Source organism: Schistosoma haematobium, chromosome 3 (assembly GCF_000699445.3).
Source record: "Schistosoma haematobium chromosome 3, whole genome shotgun sequence".
NCBI classification, from domain to species: domain Eukaryota; kingdom Metazoa; phylum Platyhelminthes; class Trematoda; order Strigeidida; family Schistosomatidae; genus Schistosoma; species Schistosoma haematobium.
Genome location: NC_067198.1, coordinates 27,794,439 through 27,816,850, shown reverse-complemented (window position 1 = coordinate 27,816,850; position 22,412 = coordinate 27,794,439). Strand labels below are relative to the sequence as shown.

General features: G+C 32.1%; 2 protein-coding genes across 2 annotated transcripts in view; one reads left to right on the top strand and one right to left on the bottom strand.

The window, feature by feature from the left end:
* Positions 1 to 16,170, top strand: part of MS3_00005422 (uncharacterized protein) — a 31,107-nt gene extending 14,937 nt beyond the window's left edge. The window contains exons 5-12 of the mRNA XM_051213495.1: positions 1,115 to 1,353; positions 3,385 to 3,509; positions 6,563 to 6,675; positions 7,870 to 7,998; positions 9,666 to 9,765; positions 10,214 to 10,314; positions 11,614 to 11,781; positions 15,448 to 16,170. Coding sequence (XP_051069475.1) covers positions 1,115 to 1,353; positions 3,385 to 3,509; positions 6,563 to 6,675; positions 7,870 to 7,998; positions 9,666 to 9,765; positions 10,214 to 10,314; positions 11,614 to 11,781; positions 15,448 to 15,648 — 1,176 coding nt within the window. The 3' untranslated portion in view covers positions 15,649 to 16,170. The remainder of the gene's footprint in view (positions 1 to 1,114; positions 1,354 to 3,384; positions 3,510 to 6,562; positions 6,676 to 7,869; positions 7,999 to 9,665; positions 9,766 to 10,213; positions 10,315 to 11,613; positions 11,782 to 15,447) is intronic.
* Positions 16,171 to 18,102: 1,932 nt separating this feature from the next.
* MS3_00010622 (uncharacterized protein) lies at positions 18,103 to 21,337 on the bottom strand. The gene is made up of 2 exons (XM_035733187.2): positions 20,818 to 21,337; positions 18,103 to 18,865 (listed from the first exon to the last, which is right to left on the bottom strand). Exons 1-2 carry the CDS (start codon positions 21,249 to 21,251, stop codon positions 18,430 to 18,432), a joined length of 870 nt encoding a protein of 289 aa, XP_035588480.2. The 5' UTR covers positions 21,252 to 21,337; the 3' UTR covers positions 18,103 to 18,429.
* Positions 21,338 to 22,412: the final 1,075 nt, after the last annotated feature.

The window sequence follows — 22,412 nt, the reverse complement described above, 5'->3', positions numbered from 1 at the left end:
AACAAAATTAAAGAAGTATGTGTATTGTGATAGTAAAAGACTCTTAACCACACTTTCGACTTATACTAATATATAATCCACTGAACCAACGGACATAACTACTACACTAATGACTACGACATGGTAGACAAAATGTACAGACAAGGAACACGATATTTGAAAGGTCATTGTTCAAAATTTTTAACTATACAATGATGTAAGCATTCCAAAACATTTTTTTTGTTAGTCAAATCATAAGCGCATGGAATGTTAACATAACGGATGCAACATGATTTTTCAGACAGAGCAACAGATGTATCTCAAATATAAAATACTAGCTAATTAAAATAATATTCTTGTATATAATCCACCAGTAGGAACTGTAAGTTGATGAATAGCTTCCTAATTCCAGAAACGCACGGAATTATCAATAATTGGAACACTTGTATTTCACATAAAGACAATGCAGTCGTTGGGTTTTCATAATTTACGAAGTCCACTTAGTATCCTTCACTGTGAAAAAAGTAACCAAAACTACAATTAACAAATACCACAAAGAAGTAAACTATACTGATTAAATGGTCAATAACATTGTTTTATATACAAAACACTTTATAAAGCATGTACGCATTTTTAAAATCTATATATGTATCTAGTCGAAATTTCGACTTATGATAATAAAACGTAAAGAAAAACAGATCAAGTAACTAAGATCTGTAAATCATTACAATGTGAAATATATATTAAATTTTTTAAAATACATACAAGATATTCATGACTCTGAAACTTACATATCGATGTATTGTTACTCTAATAATCCAGTTCATTTAACTTATCTGAATGGGGATGTGTGGAGACTGTAGTATTTTCAAAGTTGAATTCATGTGTCGATCTAAGCTAGACCATTATTAAAAACGTGGAAGCACTGGACGGCCGTTTCGTTCTAGTGTGAGACTCTTTAGCAGTGTACATCCACGAACCTTCATGCGCGATCATTTAATTTAGTTAATTTTGAAATACTTATGATACTTTTTACTGAGAATTTCATAAAAATTTACCATTTTATTTTATTCTTTCAATATTTTTCGTCTCATAATCTATACATGCAATAATTCTTTTATATTTCTTCTTATAGGTTGTTTGGTTTACTGCATTATTTCCCTATGTTGTATTAATAATATTTCTATTTCGTGGAATCACTTTACCTGGGTCTACAAATGGTATATATCATTATATATGGCCAAATATTGAGAAGCTTAAATCCGCTGAACCATGGGTAGATGCTGCAACACAAGTATTTTTTTCACTTGGACCTGGATTCGGTGTACTTATGGCTTATGCATCTTATAATGAATTTCATAATAATGTATACAGGTAATCAAATACAGACAAAAATGAAACAGAAGTAATTTTTATTTAATCTGAAAATTTAGTCTACTTTCTGTCAAAGTTTAATTTCTCATAGTAAATTGCTGAAATCATATTTACTGTACATCAATCTCAATGTAGAATCGAACTGTTTTTAAGAGATCAATATGAAGTTAATTTATAGTTGATTGATATCCACTTGATATAGCCAAATATAGGTGACTTGTACAAGATGTAAATTTGGAAAGATAGACTTATCAAAACTTAGTCATAAATGTTAGCATCAAGATGAATAAAACCCTTAGTAATTCTGATATTCATGTCATATCTTCTGAACAAGTTGATGAGGATCAAATGAGACCAAGCACCTGTTTCGTATGTTACTGAAAACTAAAGTTTCTCTATTCCATATAGAAAATTTCTTTTCGATGAAATCCTTTATTCTGCAACCTTGTCTATGATTATTTATTTGGGTCATTAATAATGATACGCAAGATTAATTATTTTTGGTGTGAATATTACATTGTGGTTGCAGTCAACTGTTTTCCTAAAAGGCTATGACTACTACTTCCTTAGTTGCAGTGGGTTAATGCAAATCATCTGTTGATTTCTGATCACCTTGTCTCATAAGTAATACGTTATCTAGATGATCAAGGAAGAATGTACACAATAAGGACCGATCTTCTCATAAATCTTAGCAACTCAGTGACAGAAACTCGAGTTCGGTGTTCAAAACCAGATACCTGGATTTCTCGTTCAACCACAGTCCTAATCCTGATTGTTGATTTTTTTTATAAATGTAATACAGGTTTTTCTACCATTCTTAAAGTTCTCTTTTTTTCCTTCATATTCATCTAATAGACGATCATTTATTATACTCCTTATTCACTCTTCATGTACCTATATTTTAGGATTTTTCACTGATGTTTAGATCATTAAAAACACTTCCATTTTGATAATCAAACTTTCCAGATACTTGATGACTTAATTTCTTTTTATTTAACAATGAACTACCGAATATTTTAATTATTGTGAAGCCTTGTTAAGGGAAATCAGGTAAGAGAAAAATGACTATGAATTTGAAGGAAACTGATCTGATGATTTAAGCAGACATTTCCTCCGAAATATGATTTACTTATAATAAGCAACCAGAATGAAGCATAATTCACGTACTTCTACATAGTTTTTTTCCGTAAATTAACTTTAAAATGCAATTAAAATCAATGGGACGTAAAATATCCTGATGATAATATGGTACTTAATTGTTATTAGATACTGACGAGTACAGTTTATGACAAAGGTTAGTATTCAATTACTTACTTTTTTCTGGTTAGCGTTTTTTTAGCGAGTTAGTTTTCTACGGGATGGGGTCGCTAACCCCATGCTCAACCCTCCCCCTTTATCCGGGCTTGGGACCGGCAGTAGCCCCCGGAGGGACTCCAGGCGGAGTTTAATGTTCAATCAGCATATCATAATACGTTTACATAAACCTTTTTAAACGTTACTTTTTATTAATCGGTGGTTAACTTTTAAACATAATAATAATTATGATTTTCAATATATACATTAGATAACTTGGTTTCTAAGATGAATTAAATGAAGAAAGTATTGTATATTCATTTGTTTAGGTATTTGTAATGAATGATAATAGAGAGATAAAATTTATATTCTTTACGAAATGTGAAAATGCCCACTTCAGTTAATAAATCTTGTATAATATGGTATGGATAATCAATATGAAAATGGAAGTGATCCATTAACAATGATAATAATCATCGTAATAGTAATAAAATGTATTTAAACATATGATATTGTTTCATAAATTTATTGTTGGTTGAAGTGTAGAATGATGGTCTAACATCAATCGGTTCATGATCTCAATCAAAAAGAAACTTAACAATCTCCACAACCCCTAAAACTGAAGTGTAGAATTATTTGAACTTCATGTTTACTTAGATTATTTCAACTGTGATGGTGTATTAATTACTTCATACTAAGGTTTCGTATTTTGTTTGTCTTTATCAATACAACTGATAGGGATGCATTACTTGTGGCATCAATTAATTCGCTAACAAGTTTATTATCTGGATTTGTGGTATTCACATTATTGGGTTATATGGCATATAAACGTAATGTACTTGTATTAGATGTGATCAAAGATGGTAAGTCTAAAACGTACATTTTTTTAACTGAAAAGGTTTGAATATTTCAATTCCTGACTAACGTTACATGAAAAACCCTTGCTAGATTATTTATACTACAATGAGGTAATGTACGTAAACATTGTGAATTAATCGCGAAATTCAACGACGTTATGCGATTATTAACTGATTTTACATGAAATGTAAGTAAGACGTAGCACTACGGTTTTTTCCGTTCAGAGGAAAATCTAATAAAGTAACCAGACAGAGTAATTTTATCTTAGAAGTAATACTGTTAATCTACATGGTAAAACCTAATAATAATGGTTTTATTCAATATGATGAATTTTATTAGAGCATAGAATTCTCAGCACCAGTCATGAAATGTAACAAAGAACATCTTTTTAACTGCGGTATGTTTGTCTAAGTTTTTCAGTATTTAGTATCGCAATACTCTGTAAACTTTTTGTAGTAGAGCGTGAGTACATACAGTGACCAATCATAATTACTCAATTCAAACAAATCTAAAACAACTAATTCAATTAAAATACTTACACATTTATAAAGTAGGTGGCCTGTGCTAATCGACCATCATAATGTTACTTTAAGAAGTTTTTTATTGTGCATTTACCAATTATCTCCTAATTTAACAAACGGAAACAAATTTGTAATAAAATTAATTTCAAATTGAACATTAACTCTGGGATGCAGGTACATCCAGCTGACGAGTTCAAAATAGAACGAGATACACGTCCTGAATTCCACTGCTAACCATTATCCAACTTTGCTTATAAAGCAAAGGCAATATCGAGGCAATCTACACAAGATGCATATGTGCCAACACGAGACTGATCAATTACAGTCCTAAACAACAATATGGAGATACATGCAAACAACATCAAGTGAATTCAATATTGATTTTGTTTTGAAAAATGCACAAATTATTATTTAATATGATAATAGTTAATGTATAAATCAGAAGACTGAACCTTATTAAACATGAACTGTAAATTAGTAATTTAAGGCAAAAATGAGTTTGATAATGAATATTATTGTTCTATAAATGGTATAAAGAGGTAATATTCTATGTTTATTTGTGCATTTGAAATCAAAACTTTTATTCATAAAAATCAATTTAATGACAAAATATGATTGAATGAGGTGTACAGAACAAGCTGTGAAACGCTTCACTTCTACCTGAAGTTTGTGCTGATGATGTTGTTCAGAAGAACGATGAAAGCTCCACGACCAAACCATCCAGCTCAGAGAACAAAACTCCATCAAAATCATCCACCTGAGCTACAAATCTTCTTCACCATCTCAAAACCTTTCAAAAACAGTAAAAAGTTGTAAATATGAAATATTGAATAAATAGGTATGGTGGTTAGTATACTAAAAACTTTTTTACCATAACTACACAAACATGTTATCATACTATCAGTTTATTTTCTCTTTATCTAGAATTTTCCGCATTTTGTATTCTTACTTAATTAAATAATGAAGATAGATGGCTAAACATTCCTTTATTTACTTAAATGAAAATAAATGAACACGTAGTACCATTTCAGTTTGTATAATTCTCAACTGTATAAATGCAAGAGTTTCAGTTTCACCATCGTTTACTTTGTGGACTATATTTAATATTTCTCTGTCAGTATATGTTCACCTAGAGTAAAGGGCCTAAATATAGTCTTCAAGAAAAAGTTCTTGTAAAGTTGAATTATAGTTAGTAGTGGAATCCATGAATCGTGTTTCATCTCATATCGTTTGAATGTACGTGGATCCTAGTGTTGATGTTCACTCTACGCCTCAAACCAATTACGTTTCATTTTAAACGCTAGTGTACTATCCCCTAAGTTAATGAGTTCAGTAAGCCATCGAGTCTAAGACTTCTCATTGGTGTTGCTCAAGTCTAATTTTTTAAAAAACAATTTCCGTATTTTTATCATTATTTGTCAAAACAAAGTTTACACTTCGTTTTTTTCAAAAAATTGATATTAATTTATATATTTGAATGAGTCTGTAGAGGCTTATTTCCTCTATATCTGACTTCAATAAATAGTATCCCGTTAACTCAGTATTTAATGCAGGTGAATCTCCTAGTAGAATTATGGATTTACTCGAGATTATTCAAAAGCCTGAACACCAGTTTATGGAGATAATTTATTGCTAAAGATTGGTAAAATCCTCAAGCGTGCACGAAGCAAGCACACAGGGAAACCAAGAGTGTGTGTGTATGTGTGTAAGTGTTAAAAATCCACATATATTTATGAGTGTTAATCAAGTATGAATAAATTATTGATTATCTGTGTAATACAACCAATGGGAGAATGGATTGAAAATTGATGGGCAGCATGTGCTCAATCATAATCACACAGAAATTTTTATATAGTGGATTGAGTGTCTAAATTACAGTGAGCAGATAAATAATACAGCAGTTGAATAAGCTTACTACAAATCACTATTAATTTTTGGAACATATGGAGTTTGAAAGAAATCCGTTGATTCGAAGATAAAATGCTCTAGTATTTGTTCTTGGACAAAATCACACAAGTTAGGGATTTGGACTCAGTGGTTGATTAGCATCGTGACCGTGGTGATGCTTTTGGGTTCAAGGTTGGTTCTCACATGAAGTTGCTAGCGTTCACTGCTTAGATGTCCGACACTTGGACCAAAATACAGTTCAATTTTCGCCACATTATATTCAAGCACCATATTTGAAAAACTTTAAGGTAAAAATTAAAGATTCGTTGTTAAATATTAAGTGATAGATAGATATATATAGTGAAACGAACTTTAAAAGTCATGAGTTCCATATGTGATGAGGTTGTGATTTCTCCATACTGTGGAGTCATATACGGGGAGGAAAACAGATTTTCAGTGATTCGCAGTTTTCAACAATCTTCTAGTTAGATTCAATTCATGAGGCAAGCTAGTGACTGAGAACTCTTCACATGCATTCTATGCTAACACTCATAAAATGAATTCAATTTATTAATAATATCTCTATGTTTGATAGTCTCTTTTGCTTCACTAATTAGTTGCTCTCTCAATTTTGACAAATCTTTCAATAGATCCAGTATTAGTCTTCAGTGTCTATCCAGAAGCATTGTCAACTTTACCCGGTTCGACATTTCTATCAATCTGTTTCTTTCTCATGTTGCTCACTTTGGGTTTGGACAGCTCAGTGAGTAAAATCATGACATGTTTTTGTTTTTATTTTTTAAAATTTCGTTCATATAATTAAACCTAGTTAGATGACGTTATTTCATTTTTAATTGTTAAATTGCTCAGAAACTGATCATTTGAATTGATTAAAAGGTCGCCATTGTATGTATTCATATACATAGTATACCATAACAACATTTAGTAGCTTCTGCACCATACCAAGTTGACCATTAAAGTGAACGAACAAGTGCTTCAAACAAATAGTAAACCAACTCAGCAGCCACAAAAAATAAATTGACAATTTAAATTTTTAAAATCAACAACATTTTAAACATTGAAATGAACAGGTATCTCATCTAGATCATTAAACAATATATTATCTACTGCATTTAGAAAACCGCCTTAAACAGACTGTAGACAGAAACTGGTTTCAAAACAACTAGAAATTTGATACTAGAAAACCATGCATTCCACAGCTTCCTTGTCCACATTTATTGGTTAAGTGTTGAAGAAATTACAATTATCTTGAAGACAGGAACATGTGGCTGTTCAATATCTTGACAAAGAAATGTCAAAAATAGTCAAGTTCTGATGATTTCATGTTCAAATAATAATAAGAATATATCATTTATGTTTCTGATGAAGGTTAACTGTAATTTACAAATTTGCATCAACAGTTTTTGGGCTAAATGAAAAAAACGAATGTCCAGTTATAAAATAATAAACCGTCTGTTTCGAAGTCTTTAACTGTATTTTAGAAATAATCAAATCAGTATTTTTTAAAATGTTAACTCACTCCAATAATGAGATTCAATAACTAATAAAGTTTACTTTTTCTTTGGACCTTTTTAATCGAACATGTTTAATTGGTGAAGACAGAAACTGTTTGAAATACTTCGGATAAAATAACTTTTCTTACCACTAGAAAACTAAAACATAGTGGAGAACAGATTTAAACAGGTGATCTATTGATTAACAGTTTAATTTTAAGACCAGCATAGGATAAACTGAGTAGCTGCGTGGTCTATTTCTACTCTTCAGTAGAGTACTTTTATTGTTTTTGAAAAAGTAAGAACTTTCAAGCCTCAAGTTGGCTTTATAGACAACAACATCGAACTATACTTTCTCATTACTTTTTTCTAGCTATTTATTCATTAAATTCAAATAAACTTGACTAATGTATTGAAAAATTTTTTTATCAATTAAATTCTAGTTTGGAGGTTCTGAAGCCGTCATCACGGCGTTAAGCGATGAATATCCTATGATTGCAAACCATCGAGAATTATTTGTACTTGGTTTATTCACATTCTACATTGGGATTGGAGCTTTGGAATCAACTCAAGTATGTAGTATTTTATTATATTTCATTACCTATAATATTCTGATTATGGCTTTGAAAATTTCAAAAAGTTTCTAAAATAATTACTTTGTCAATTCGAGATGTAAATGTGAATAAATGTCGACTGTGATATGATTGGTGATCTTTAGAGATTGGAAGTCTAAAAATAGTTACTGAAGAGCAACGAATAACTGTCAAATAATTTTCAAAACTGTTAGTAAGGCTTATCATTTGATGTAAAAGCTAATGCGGATGTTGCAATGATTAGCCTATTCAAAGATGGTCTCCATTCTGAGCTCACACCAAGTGGAGAATCACTCTGATCGATGGAGTAGTGGATTTTTTTAATCACTCTAATTTGGGACTTCTCATTAGTGTACACTTAAAACCAGGACAAAGATCGATTGGAATATAATGGGTCTTTTACTGAACACTACACATAATCGAAATTCGTTTTAACAAACTTCTGAATTTAGTCAGTGTGTTATGTATTGTCACAATATTTTCAAACTATCAGTGACATATGTCTCATTCTTGAAACTAGTACGCTTCATCAGTAATAGTTTCTCACCATAACATCTATGGTGCATCTCGAAAGTTATCGACTGCATTTGGATAGAGATCGTTCACTTTTCTTATGTTAGCTGATATAATGTATAGAAGAATTCATTTTGATTTACATTGACTGGTCACTGTATAATGATTGATGTCATGTTTGTCCAGTTCTGTTAGTCATGCTCGAATCCCGTTGAAGTAGTCCCAATGTAACCACCAGACTAAGTAACTTGAAATTACGTGGACTATGCTGAGATGCTAGTTATTGGAGGTAATCGTTTGGAAACCCTGTATCTAGGTTTCGTACTATTTGACACTCGTCAACAAGGAGTGCTTGAAATCGTATGATAACTGATATTACCTGGTGGATTCAAACCCAGTTCAATCAGTTTCCCTGCATGAGACGTCACCTCTGGACTAGTTATGCATTGAATAACCGCTCACAGCCCTAAGGTATTTAGAATGAGTGACTATTACGTAGTGGCCAATATCATATTTATCTAGACTTTGCAACTCGATTGATTATATTTAGTCGGAACTAAGTATTAAAAGCTCTATGTTGTACATGTGATTTGTTTGCTCAACTGAAAAATTCAAGTCAAAAAGAAACAATATAGATTCCATTATGAAAATAATTTAGTGAATATAATGAAAGGTTTACAAGGTCACTGTTTAAAGATATTAGGTACATATTAATTCTTAAAATAAAAGAAATAATCTAATCAACAAACAATATTAGACTTAAATTTACTTGGTACTGTTTGTTTGAATCTTCCCATTGATTTTTAGGACTACAATTGATCAGTCTCCTATTGACATATGTACATACTGTGCGTATTGACTCGATAAAGCCTTAATTCACAAGCATTATATACCGAGCTCGAGTCCCACAGTGAACATTAACTTTGAGATTCAAGTACATCCAGTTGATGAATCCCAAATAGAACGAAACGCATGTCCTTGATTCCATTGCTAGCCACTGTCAACCTTTGCATATAGTATTAGATTTAGTTTAGCCTTGGTGATTATTACGACTTTATTTTTTTTAATAAAAAAACACTACTCATTATGTTTAGTGAAATTAGTATTAATTTTCTATTTCCTTTTCTTTTTAGGGTGGGATCTATTGGTTTCATTTGTTTGAAAGAACTTGCGTTGAATATCCAATTTTATTGGCTGTATTATGCGAAACAGTTTGTATCGCTTGGATATATGGTAAAATGAAATATAAATTATTTTATAGAAAAGAAAAGAATAATTAAATTTTCCACAGATTGAAATCATGAGTCAGTTGAAGTTAGACCACCATAGAAAACCTGGAAGCACTGGACGACCGTTTCGTCCTAGTATGGGACTCCCCAGCAGTGCGCATCCACGATCCCGCCCCATGTGAGATTCGAACTCAGGACTTGTCAGTTTCGAGCGCGAGCACCTAACCATTAGACCACTGAGCTGACCGGCATCCAACGGTTTCAATGTCTAACTTCAACCAACCCACGAAGTTGCGCCACCGTATACCATTGTCTTCAGTGAACTGATATTTCAGTGCTTCCAGGTTTTCCATGGTGGTCTAGCTTCAATTGACTCATGATTTCAATCTGTGAAATTTCTAAAATTTCCACAAACCCCTTCTGATAATTAATTATTTATTTATTTATTACAGGTGTTGATCGTTTTCGACAAAACATTAAACAAATGTTAGGCTTTCAACCAGGAATATTTTGGAAAATTTGCTGGAAATTTATTGCTCCACTTTTCATTCTGGTTTGTTCAAGTGTTATCTTCATTATGTTCATTTTATTTGTTTTACTATTGTGTTAAGCTAAAAAAGAAAAGTTAGTTTTGTATTAACGATTACTGCTTATACTTTTATTACCTCTACCATTATGGAATTTGAGTCGACAACTGCATCTCTGTGCTAGTGTGGTGTGGCAACTCGAACTGATTTACGTACGTACGAAGTTCTACGTTGTTACTGACTGACTGACTGATCACTTATTACTTACAAGATGTAGGATTACTGTTAGTCTAATGAAATATATATTCGGGTTATGTAATTTGTCTAACTTCTTGTAGTATGGGAGTAACGTCATTTTAAACTTCAAAGTTAATGATTGGTTAGATTATGTGATAAAAAGTAGTCTTTGGAAAATATTTTATATCTAGAATTGTATATATATTCAAACTTCTCAAGTTATTTGCATGTCAAGATCTATTTCACTATCTTTATGATGAAAATTACATAACTTAATCTATTTTACCAATGTTTAAGCCTCATTAAAAAGGCTTTAATCCACTAAGATGTTCTGAATTCTCTTTCATCAAAAGTTTCAGCACTTCCAAGATACAAATCTAAGGGTCTCCAACTGTGTCATACCAAGATGAACATGAAGTGTACACAGTTGTGTATTGAACTGGTTAATTTATTATTTCAGATCGAATGAGATGTAAATAACTAGGAACATTCAGATTACAATTTATTCTAAGCTGGTTTCTGACGTTTATGCACTAATATGTGAATATTTTACATGTAGTATCTTTCATTGTTCTTTTATTAAGGATTGTGTGTAAATCCATTAATTCAATCTTATACTAATTTTCAAAGGAATATTTCTGGTCATTTTATTGAGTAGTTTTTAGTATAACTAGTGAATTATATCAATAACACCATCTGACTTCGTAAATTCTATCGTTAAACCAGTAACATTCTATGTAACGTATATTATTGAATAACCGACTGAGTGAGCAACAGAGTCACTGTAGTATTTCAGAGTTTGTGATTAGGACTTAAAACATCGCATAGCAGCTTAGTTTAAACTGAAAATATATAAGTTACATGATCTCATGTTTCTTAATTGCAAGTCATATGCCTCAATAAATAGTTTATCCCTGTTTGTAACCAACCTGTAATACTGTTTTGAAGTTAATTGTCAATAATTAAATTTGATAATGGGCGGGGAAACAAACTTCAGAAACTCATATTTCATTTTAATTTCAGTTTGAGTTATTTACAAAATGTATTTTTACTTTACATAAAATCTTTAATTATATTTGTTTTATCAGTTCAATATTACTTATGGATTATCGAATTATCAACCCCTACAATTAGGTGATTATACCTATCCATTATGGGCAAATATATTGGGTGGTATTTTTAGTGGTTCAGCTGTTTTAACAATACCAGTTGTGGCTATTATTCAAATATTACGTACGGAGGGAACTTTCAACGAAGTAAATTCAATCATATTTTAATAACTAACGTATTTAGTATTTTCTTACTTGTTTTAAGTTTTATTGTTTTGTGATTGTTGCTTTTAACCATTAGTAATAGTGTAGGAACGTTATATACAGTTTGAAAAATTAAAACTAGGTTATTTTATATAGTTAACTATATACTGATGTATTATTTTTAATGACATTTATATTTCCTACTTAAAATGACGAAGCTTTACAAACAGGATAAATTAAAACTAGTCAGAAGCCGTGACCAGTAAAGTTCAACCAGGTCTGTTGTGAGATATCAGCTCACTGAAGACAATGGTATACGGTGGCGCAACTTCGTGGGTTGGTTGAAGTTAGACATTGAAACCGTTGGATGCCGGTCAGCTCAGTGGTCTAATGGTTAGGTGCTCGCGCTCGAAACTGACAAGTCCTGAGTTCGAATCTCACATGGGGCGGGATCGTGGATGCGCACTGCTGGGGAGTCCCATACTAGGACGAAACGGTCGTCCAGTGCTTCCAGGTTTTCTATGGTGGTCTAACTTCAACTGACTCATGATTTCAACTATTGAAATTACTTAAATCTCCACAAAACCCCTTCTGATTAATAAAAACTAACAAGGTTGACAAATCACTAATTACACTTACTTCTATATCTCTTTACGTAGAATAGATATGTTGAAATTAAATATTAGATTACTTGAATTTTTTAACTGCAAACATATGAACAATGATAGCATTAACCATTTGATGACCATGAGAAATTGAGATGCATCTGTTACTATCAAATCGGTGTATTATCAACGATTATACTTTATTCATAAATTTATATCCGTATTAAATTTAATCAATTCCTCTGCATAAGTCTAACTATTTAGTGGAGCATAAACTCTACAAAATGTTTAGACTATTGGTTTTAATGACATTCTTAAATTGAATAATAAGCTTACAATACTATTCAAGAAAGTGGTCTAGTTCTTAAACTGAAGAAAAAAACTTTATACAAATAGTTCCGTATTATTGATCCGAATAAATCATGAATAACATTTATTATTATTTTAAAGAACAAACATCTGAGCTGAATAACAACATGAATTCCTATTATTGCATTAGACTCTTGTTAGCTGCCTATAATCTATAATAATTTAAAATAAAAACTGTTGATGGGAAGTTAATTGAAAATATATATCTTCACAATGGTAAGATAAAATTAACGGTAATAATACTGAAACAAACACAACGAATTCAAGACAATTCTCAAAAACAAGTCCCAAGCCTTACAAAATCTACTCAGAGAAGAAGAAACTATTATGAAGGACAACCGTAAAGGGATCAAAGCAGCACTAACTTCAACGTGTCAGGAGGTTTTGGGCAGCAAGAAGCATCATCATAAGGAATGGATCTCCATCTAAACCCTAAACAAGATTCAAGAAAGCAGAAACAAGAAAACACCAATAACAACAGCCTAACAATAACAGAGAAAGTCAAGGTACACTCCAAATACACAGAAGCAAACAAGTAAGGAAAGAAGAGTATTAGAACCGACATGCAGAAATACTTGGAAGAGCTAGCAACGACAGAGGATGAAGCTGCAAAAAAAGGAAATATGAAGCAAATATATGATATAACGAAGAAGCTAGCAGGGGAAGCTAGTAGACCAGAGACCGGTCAAACACAAAGAATGAAAGATAATCACTGAAATTCAAGAATTGAGAAACAGATGGATAGAACATTTCGATGAACGCTTAAATAGGCAAGCTACATTGAATCCACCGGATATCAAAACAGCATACACAGACATTCCTACAAATATCGCTCCCTCGATGACCAAAGAAATCAGGATGGGCATCAAACAAATCAAGAGCGGGAAAGCAGAAGGACCTGACAATCTACCGGCTGAAGCTCTGAATTCAGACACAGAAGCAACTGCAAACATGCTACACACTATTCAGGAAGATTTGGGAGGAGGGACAAGCGCTGAAAAATTGGAAAGAAGGACATTTCATCAAGATACCAAAGAAAAGAGATCTGAGCAAATGTGAGAACTACGGAGAAATCACACTACTGTCAATACCAGGAAAGGTTTTCAACAGACTGTTGCTGCACCCAATGAAAGATTCAGTAGACGCCCAACTTTGAGATCGATAGGCTGGATTCTGTAAGGATCAGTAGTGCACAGACCGAATCGCGACACTACGGATCATCGTTGAACAATCAATTGAATGGAACTTCTTACTACACATCAACTTCTTTGATCATGATAAAGCGTTGAACATTATGGAAACTTTTTGAGACTATGGTTTTATTACCTGAGAAAATCGTCAACATTATCCTGGATTCATACAATGGACTACACTGCAAAGCCGTGCATGAAGGACAGCTGATAGACGCATTCCATGTGAGGACTGGATAAAGACAAGGTTACCTACTCTCCCCATCTCTCTTTCTTCTAATGTTTGATTGGATGGTGAAGACCTCGACAATTGACGGGAAGCACGGAATAAAATGGACAGGTTGGATGCAACTAGACGATTTGGATTTCACAGATAACCTAGCCCTTCTATCCCATATACGTGAACGAATGCAGTTTAGGTGCTTCTGCATCAATAGGTCTCACCATACACAAAGGAAATAGCAAGATCATCAAATACAACACAGAGAACACCAACCCAATCATACTTGATGGAAAAACTCTGAAAGAGGTGGATAGTTTCACGTTTCTGGATAGCATCATTGATAAGCGCGGAGGATCTGATGCAGACGTAGTGGTGAGTATTGGCAAAGCAAGGACAGCATTTCCACACTTGAAAAACACATTGAACTCAAAACAACTGTCAACCAATATTAGAGTGAAAATCTTCGATGCGAACTTCAAGACTGTTTGATTGTACGGAGGTGAAACTTGGAGATCTACCACAACCATCACCAAATTGTGCAAGTATTTCTAACCAATTGTCTACGCAGGAAACTGAGTGTCCGTTGAACGAATACCATCAACAACAGCCCACTGTGAGAGAGGAAAACCAGCTTCTAAATGAAGAGGAAATTGGGAAAGATGCTGGAGGTGGATAGGACATGCATTGAGGATAACATCAAACTATATCACGAGGCAAGCGCTAACATGAAATGTTGAAGAGAAGGGGAAAAGTGGGAGGTAAAGGTACACGTTGTTTGGAGAATTGGAAGCAGACATCAAAGGGATGAATAGCAACTGGAAACAACTGGAAAGTATTGCCCCGGACAGAGTTGGATGGAGAATGCTAGTGAACGGCCTATATTCCTCGTTTGAGAGCGAAGATCCTAGATCCTTAAATTATTAGGTAAATATCATAGAGCCGAAAACACTTCAGTCAATTACATTATGAATTAATTGAATATACAATAATGTAATAACTGTTGTCATTACCCTATTCTATGTAAATTAATTGTTGAATAAATTTCATGAGGGAAAATTAATTAGTGCTGTCAAAGTGTTCGCTCATAAATTCAATCTGAAGGCAATGATTACTTGCCCATCTATGAGAAATATCAGTGTAAATATGATATCAAAGGCTGCTTTTGAAGCAAACTTTTAAATCTATTTATCCACTACTAGTGCATCTTTTGAAGTCTTACCGAATATTTAATGCATTCAATCCAACATTTCTTTTTTATAAGAAAAATTTTATTTCTTTACAGAGAATTAAAAAGCTTATTCAACCTCATGAATGTATGGAACCTAATGAATATTTAATAGAAGATAAACCTATCATAAATAGGAAAATACCAGTCAGTTTATCAGACACATTCAATTCTTTAAAATCATCATCATCTTATTTAAAAAAAGTACAATCAACTCATTCAATTCCAAATTGTTATAAAGTGAATACAAATGTATAATTACCATTTTAATTAATAAAACTTATTCATTTATTCAATGAATAAATTATTGACAATATTTAATATTTTTCATGAATCATTTTAATGAATTCATCATAATTAAAAATTTGTATACATCAGTTTGGATACGATTTGTGCAACCAAAATTGATTTTATTTACAGGTTTCAATCAATTATTGATTATCAATAACTATTCTCATTAACAATAAAAAAAATTTATTTATTTATTTGTTTATTAATAATTAATCTTAGAAAATTAGTATAAACTATTAATAGAAAGTTATTTTCATTTTATTCATTTATAATTTCCACTATAAACGTATGTACCTTCCAATCATTTCTGCATAATAAGAAATAATTCCTATTCATAAACAAAATAGTTTAGAATAGTTTTATTCATATGAATTATGTAATGATCAAATTTGTGCGTTAACTACATCATGATAAATTAAGTAGTTTTTTTTTTGTGGTTATTGAATATTGTTCAACTCATGATTTCAATAAAAATTCGACAATCTCCACAACTAATAACTGATAATTATTATTTGCTTGCTAGTGAGTAGTTTCAAGAGGTGATTCTTGGAGTCCTTGTGAGAAGCCGCAATCAGTGGAGTTGAAGCATTTAATCAACGAAGTCAATGAAAGACGATTGGACAACATTGTGGAGTGGTTGAAATTATACACCGTCGGATCTCGGACCAACGGTCTGGAGGTTAAACGATCGCGCATGGGACCGAAGGCCTTTGGTTTGAATCCCATGTGCGAGATCATGGGTATGCACTGTCGAGGAATCCCTTACTAGAACGAAACGGCCATCCAGTGTAACCAGGTTCTCAATGGTGATCTAACGTGTATCGGTTTCTGGTGTCAATAGACATAATTTAGGTCAGTTTGTCTTAAAAATGGATATCAGTTACAGCTTATTAAGAAACGTCGGGTATTAAAAGATTTTTCGATGATTATGTGCATATTTTCTAGAATATTACTATCGTTGGATCTTGGTTACTGATGGAATTATTACTAGTGATATACCTTTCATATCACGAACAACTGCATATCTTACTGTGACCAGGATGTCATATTAAATCATTCTAAAGGATAAGTTACACTGATTAATTGGTTCAATAGATGTGTACTAATTATCCCTTTCTTGCTAAATACGCCGGCGGTCCACCGAAATCTATCCTCGGTCACTGTTAAAGATAACTTTTGGAACATCTACAAAAACAATACTCCATAGCTTAAGTTCTTTACTGCATGACATGGGACATCCACTATCGAATTCTAAACTTAGTAATGTTTATAATATCCTAGCAAATAATCACTAGCTAACCAATTATCTTGTCATTCTGTTGATGAAAATACCTGTAACTGAAAACAATCTATCTGATGTATATTATTATATACTATTTATTAAAGTCGTTCACTGTTTACTAGAATGTCGTAAAAGCTGAAAATATTTCCACCTTTTTTAATGAACTTTTAGTTCCTTTAAATCTGGATTCCATTTTGTCGTGTCACGTATTCTCATTTAGATTAGTACGGTTAAATGCTAATCTCAAACACTGTATAGAAGTTATTGAAGTATGACTACAGAAACTAGTGTGAATAAAATAGTGTATGAGATCACTGACTAACCTCCTAACGAGTATAGTCACTATTACTTGATGGTGTTTTATATCAGCAGTCACATAACTAATTCAAGCTATAATATTGAACAATAGAGGCTTAGTTTATAGGTATTTATATACTTTCATTACTGTAAAGCTCTGTTTATTGAATCTAAGTTTTAAAAATAAATGAAACCAAGAAAATCGAAATTTCGTCACAAACCCAGCATAGATGAAATTTTCAATAAACGTAATATCAATATAACTATATAGTTAGTTTTTTAAAACGAGATCAAATCAAATTTATTTAACATATTCTTGATATAGAAATGAAGAGATTTTATACTACAATAGTATATCAGTGAATAATTGAAAAAGTTGACATATTCCATGCAAACCTCACTAGCGCTATCAGTATTATTACTACGCCATAAACGCGAAGCAATATAAGCTGACTGATTGTCGACATGATTTTCAATCAGAATAATTTTTCTTATTTTCTGATAGTTGTGAAATAGTTTCGGACTTATGACTGCTGGAATTTGTTGTAGCTGATGAACAAACTGACAAATAAGATGAATTATATTTACAAATTAAAGGTAAATCTATACTTGGTTTCACTATAGATTTATTTGTGTCACATTGTCTTGTTGGATGTCTAATAATCTAACCATATTTATATAATCGTTTAAAAAAAGATGAACTTCTTTTGTGAGCTCGAAGCATATGTTTAGTACATATTTTGTGATTATGATGTGTGTGTAGTGGCTGTGCTTCGATAATTAATCACCCTCGAACCGTTATCGTATAATGTTCAACGATGTTTGAAATCAGAAGGCAAAAAGAAGCAGCTACTACAGTTTATTTAGTAGATAATTCGGACCAGACAGCAGAGAGGCAAAATGAATGAGCAAGCGAACTACGATTGTAGCAGTAGCAAGTAGTTGTAGTAGTAGTAGTAGTAGTGAATGGGTGCAAATGTACACATATATATATGTATAGGAAAATGGATGAGTCAGCGAATAGATTAAGCAGTTAATAATGAAGCTAGCAGAATGAATACATGCGTAGGCGCTAAACAATGTTCAAGCATATGTATTTCATACAAGCATAATAATAAAGATAGTACAACAAGTTGTTATGTCATGGATGACTTTGTCCATTAAATAGGTCAACAAAAGACTTTGATTGAACTAAACTCGATTGCGCGTGAGTCACTATATGTGTTTAAATAAGATGTCATGGCAAATGTTGATAAAGCGTTAGTATGTTCCGTATTCTGTTGATATTTTGAACTGGTTTGTGATAAAGATGGATTGTTTGTGGAAGGTGATAATAATTTATCTTCATTATTATCATTATCGTCACCATTAGCATCATCATCATCATCATCATCATCATCATCATCATTATCATATCCTCCACAATTATCATCATTAACATTAACTTTTTGTCTAAATGACGAGGATTTCATTGAAGCTTTAGTCTCATTTGATAAGTAGGAATTATCATTTAAATAAAGGTTGTCATTTTCAGGTATTTCGTCCACTTCATTTGAATAATTTGGTTTTTTAATTAATAAAGTTGGCATCGGTTGGAGATGTAAACTAAGTTAAGGCAGATAATATTAATATTGGTAGTAATGTTAACAATTTTATGATGAATTCATAATAGATATACGAAAGATTATGAAATCTTTAGTTGAAATTTTATTTAAGCACCATTTAAATTTCTGAATAAGACAAATATATGATTTTCCTCAAGTTTAATTGGGCAGTCTTCAAGAGGCTAGATAAGTTTATGGAATGTTTTATCATGGACTGGTATCAGCTAGAGAACCCAACCCAACAGGAGCTAAATTCATCACCGCAGATCTTCAAAAATTTATTTTTTAATCAAGTACCTAACTTTGCAATTCAAGTTAAAACCGGAAGCTAGATTACTAGTTTAGTGATTTGTGGCTAGTGAAAGTAAATGAGATTGTCCACCCACCGTGAACGGACATATATATCTTACTGAATATTTACTTTAGGATTTATTTCCCATTACTGTTTTATATTCCGGACTAAGTGAGGACTGCTAATAATTGTGTTAACTAATGTAATGTCTTATATGTATTCTAGTTCTTCACTTTGGTCGGGAATCATGTACATGGTATAATGTGGTTCGGGTTTTTGTATAATATATCGAACGAGTATCTAACCTAGTGGTAGTTTAAAATTAAGTTCCAGTCTTGTTATCTTATTATAGAAGCATATCGAGGAAACGCAGAAATATTTTTGATCTCTAATTATATCTCTTAGCTAACACTTTATTGAACTTGATGCTGACCAAAAGATATAACAGCGAAAGAGGACAAATTCATTATCATCTACAAAATAAATTACACTAAGTACTAAAAACACAGCATAAGGCATAGTTGACGCTTCGTTTGTTACGCACACATGAATAACAATTACATGAAATGATATGTCATCCATCACATCAATGCATGTAAAAAACCGTATACATGAGTTTGAATGGATAAAATTTAAAGAATATCAGAGAACTTCTGAAATCATGACATTCAGGTCAACCTCAATCAATAGGCATGTACAAGTGGACCCTGTTCACCATTCTGTAAGGATAAGGTAAATCAATCACCTTTCTAAAAGCAAGACAAACGAGACAGACGTAGGTAACGAAACTTTTGAAGAGATCCATCCACAAACTTGTTTATCGTAGTGGGTTGATTTAGAGCCACTGAAGTGATTAAATAGTTCATTTCCAAATGAGGCAAGTGCTGATGATGTTGTCTGGAACAGCAACCAACAGTTCCTAGTTAAGCCACTGAGTTTAGAAAAGTCAACCCGACCAAAATTTTTTGCCCGAGATACAAATCTGATTCAGTATTTTATGTTCTCAATGTTGACAATGAGAATATTGATAATCATATATGTCCGAACTGTTAACTGATCAAGTGTTTTGACTATGACCTATGCTTTCTATATGTAATTGTCTTACAGTTAAATACATTGGGTATTAACTGACTGGTCGTTATCCTGAGAACTCTCAGTTTAGAATAGCAGTAGAGAATAAAATCTGTAGAATTCTCAACTTCTGAACTTGATACAAAAGGGAGTGACACACACGCACAATAGAGATAATATAACTATTGTCCCATAAGCAATAAATATCTACACAGATACATTCTCTATAGCTTTCGGTTCATCACAATTAAAACTGGTGAATCCTGATATTCTTAATCCATCCTCACTGTCATCAACTATAAACATAAACCATTAAATGCTTAAATAACAAACAATAATTTTCCGATAAGATAAACGTAAAATAATTCTTGAATTCAATAGACAATAGTCACCTAGTTGTGTATCGACATTTACGATTAGCATCACATACTACTGATGTGAATTCCGATGTGAAGAAAGACATTGTGCTTAGCTTCATGAGTAATCAATCCGTATGTGATTACAATAAGATTTCAGTCACGAACGCATTATAAACAAAGTGTTGTTTTTGACAGGTTAAATAATAATCATAATATTTACTTCCAACTTACTGTTTTTTCGATTTAACTTCATTGTGAATCAATAAACACTGATCCTTATTTATTCGGGTTAAATTAATAATATCATGATGATTTTGATCAGCCTCATTTAGTGGCATTTTGACGTGATCACCTATTACGCATTTGTATTTTGGTTTTATTTCATTAAAATGAACACGAGTTTTCACATTTGAGGAACTTATATGTTGATCTAGTTTTGACATATTTCTCACAGATAGATTTTGATTCATCATTCGATTTAAAGAGGAACTAGATACCTGATTTCTTGATTCATTATTTAAATCATGGTTATTACTATTCTCCTTTCTCTCATCACAATTTTGTAAACTTCCAATAAATTTTAATTGTGAAGTTTTATATTTCAGTAGTTTATCAAACAATAGACAAAATCCATGTCCAAAAGTGACAAGAATACATAGAAGCATAAAAATACTGAATCCAAATAGATATGGCTAGGTTGAATAATCAGTTAATTTAGAATAGAAAAAATGAGAACAGTTAACTAATCAATAAAGAAATGAAAATCACATACTTATTTATATGATTATTTGAATAGAAATGTTTATTTGTTCACATTTGTTTTATTTCATAAATCTATTGGAAGTTATGAACTTTAAATCTCACTGACTGATTATCCAATGACAACCAATGATATAGTGAGTGTCTCTTAGTGTTAACAGAATTTTTCAGACCATTGTGCAACTTGGAAAATAGTTTTAGTGGGCTTGATAGCATTGCGAACTTTGGTTTGATGTTAAGTGGTCAAAGGGTTGGTTTCTTGTTAATTTCCTCTAACTATTCGATAATGACTACTTCCAACACTTTAGATAGGTTTTGTAAAACTGAAGTTGTGACGACGGACAACGGGTGAACTCGAAGAAGGTTGACATTAAATGCACGGCTATTATGATTCCCTACCACCCATTTCTTCGAAATTGTAGGGTGTGAAAGAAAAATTTAGTGATCGGTGATTGCTGTACTTGTATTGCGAGTGTGTACTGAAGTGATAATGAACAAAAATTTTGTCACCTTTAATAATTTTGTAACTTCAATGGTTAAGATCATGAGTCAGTTAAAGCTAGACCATCATGGAAAACGTGAAAGTACTGGACAACCGTTTCGTCCCATTGTGGGACTCCTCAGCAGTGCGCATCCACGACCTCACTCCCTGCGAGATTCGAACCCAGGACTAGCTTCAACTGACTCATGATCTTAACCATTGAACTTACTATAATATCCACAAAACCCATCTGATATTAATTTTGTAATTGGTCGTAAACTGTTCATCTTTGCAATCTGATTAGTTGAAATCGAAGTAGCATCAAGTGCTTTGATTGCATGTCATAATTTGCATTTTTACATTTGAAATTTAATGATAATCAATAATTCTTTTCGTGTAATCTTAGTCTTGAAAAAAATTTAGACTTTTGAAGAAAAAAATACTAACTCAATTTCACTACCGTGCAATACAACTGTTGGTGAATGTGTATTGGGATAAATTTTTGTTTTCCGATCAAGTAGACCTTGAATTGAAGTCGTTAGTTATTTTGACACGATTAATTAAATGTATCTCATTAAAAGAAAGC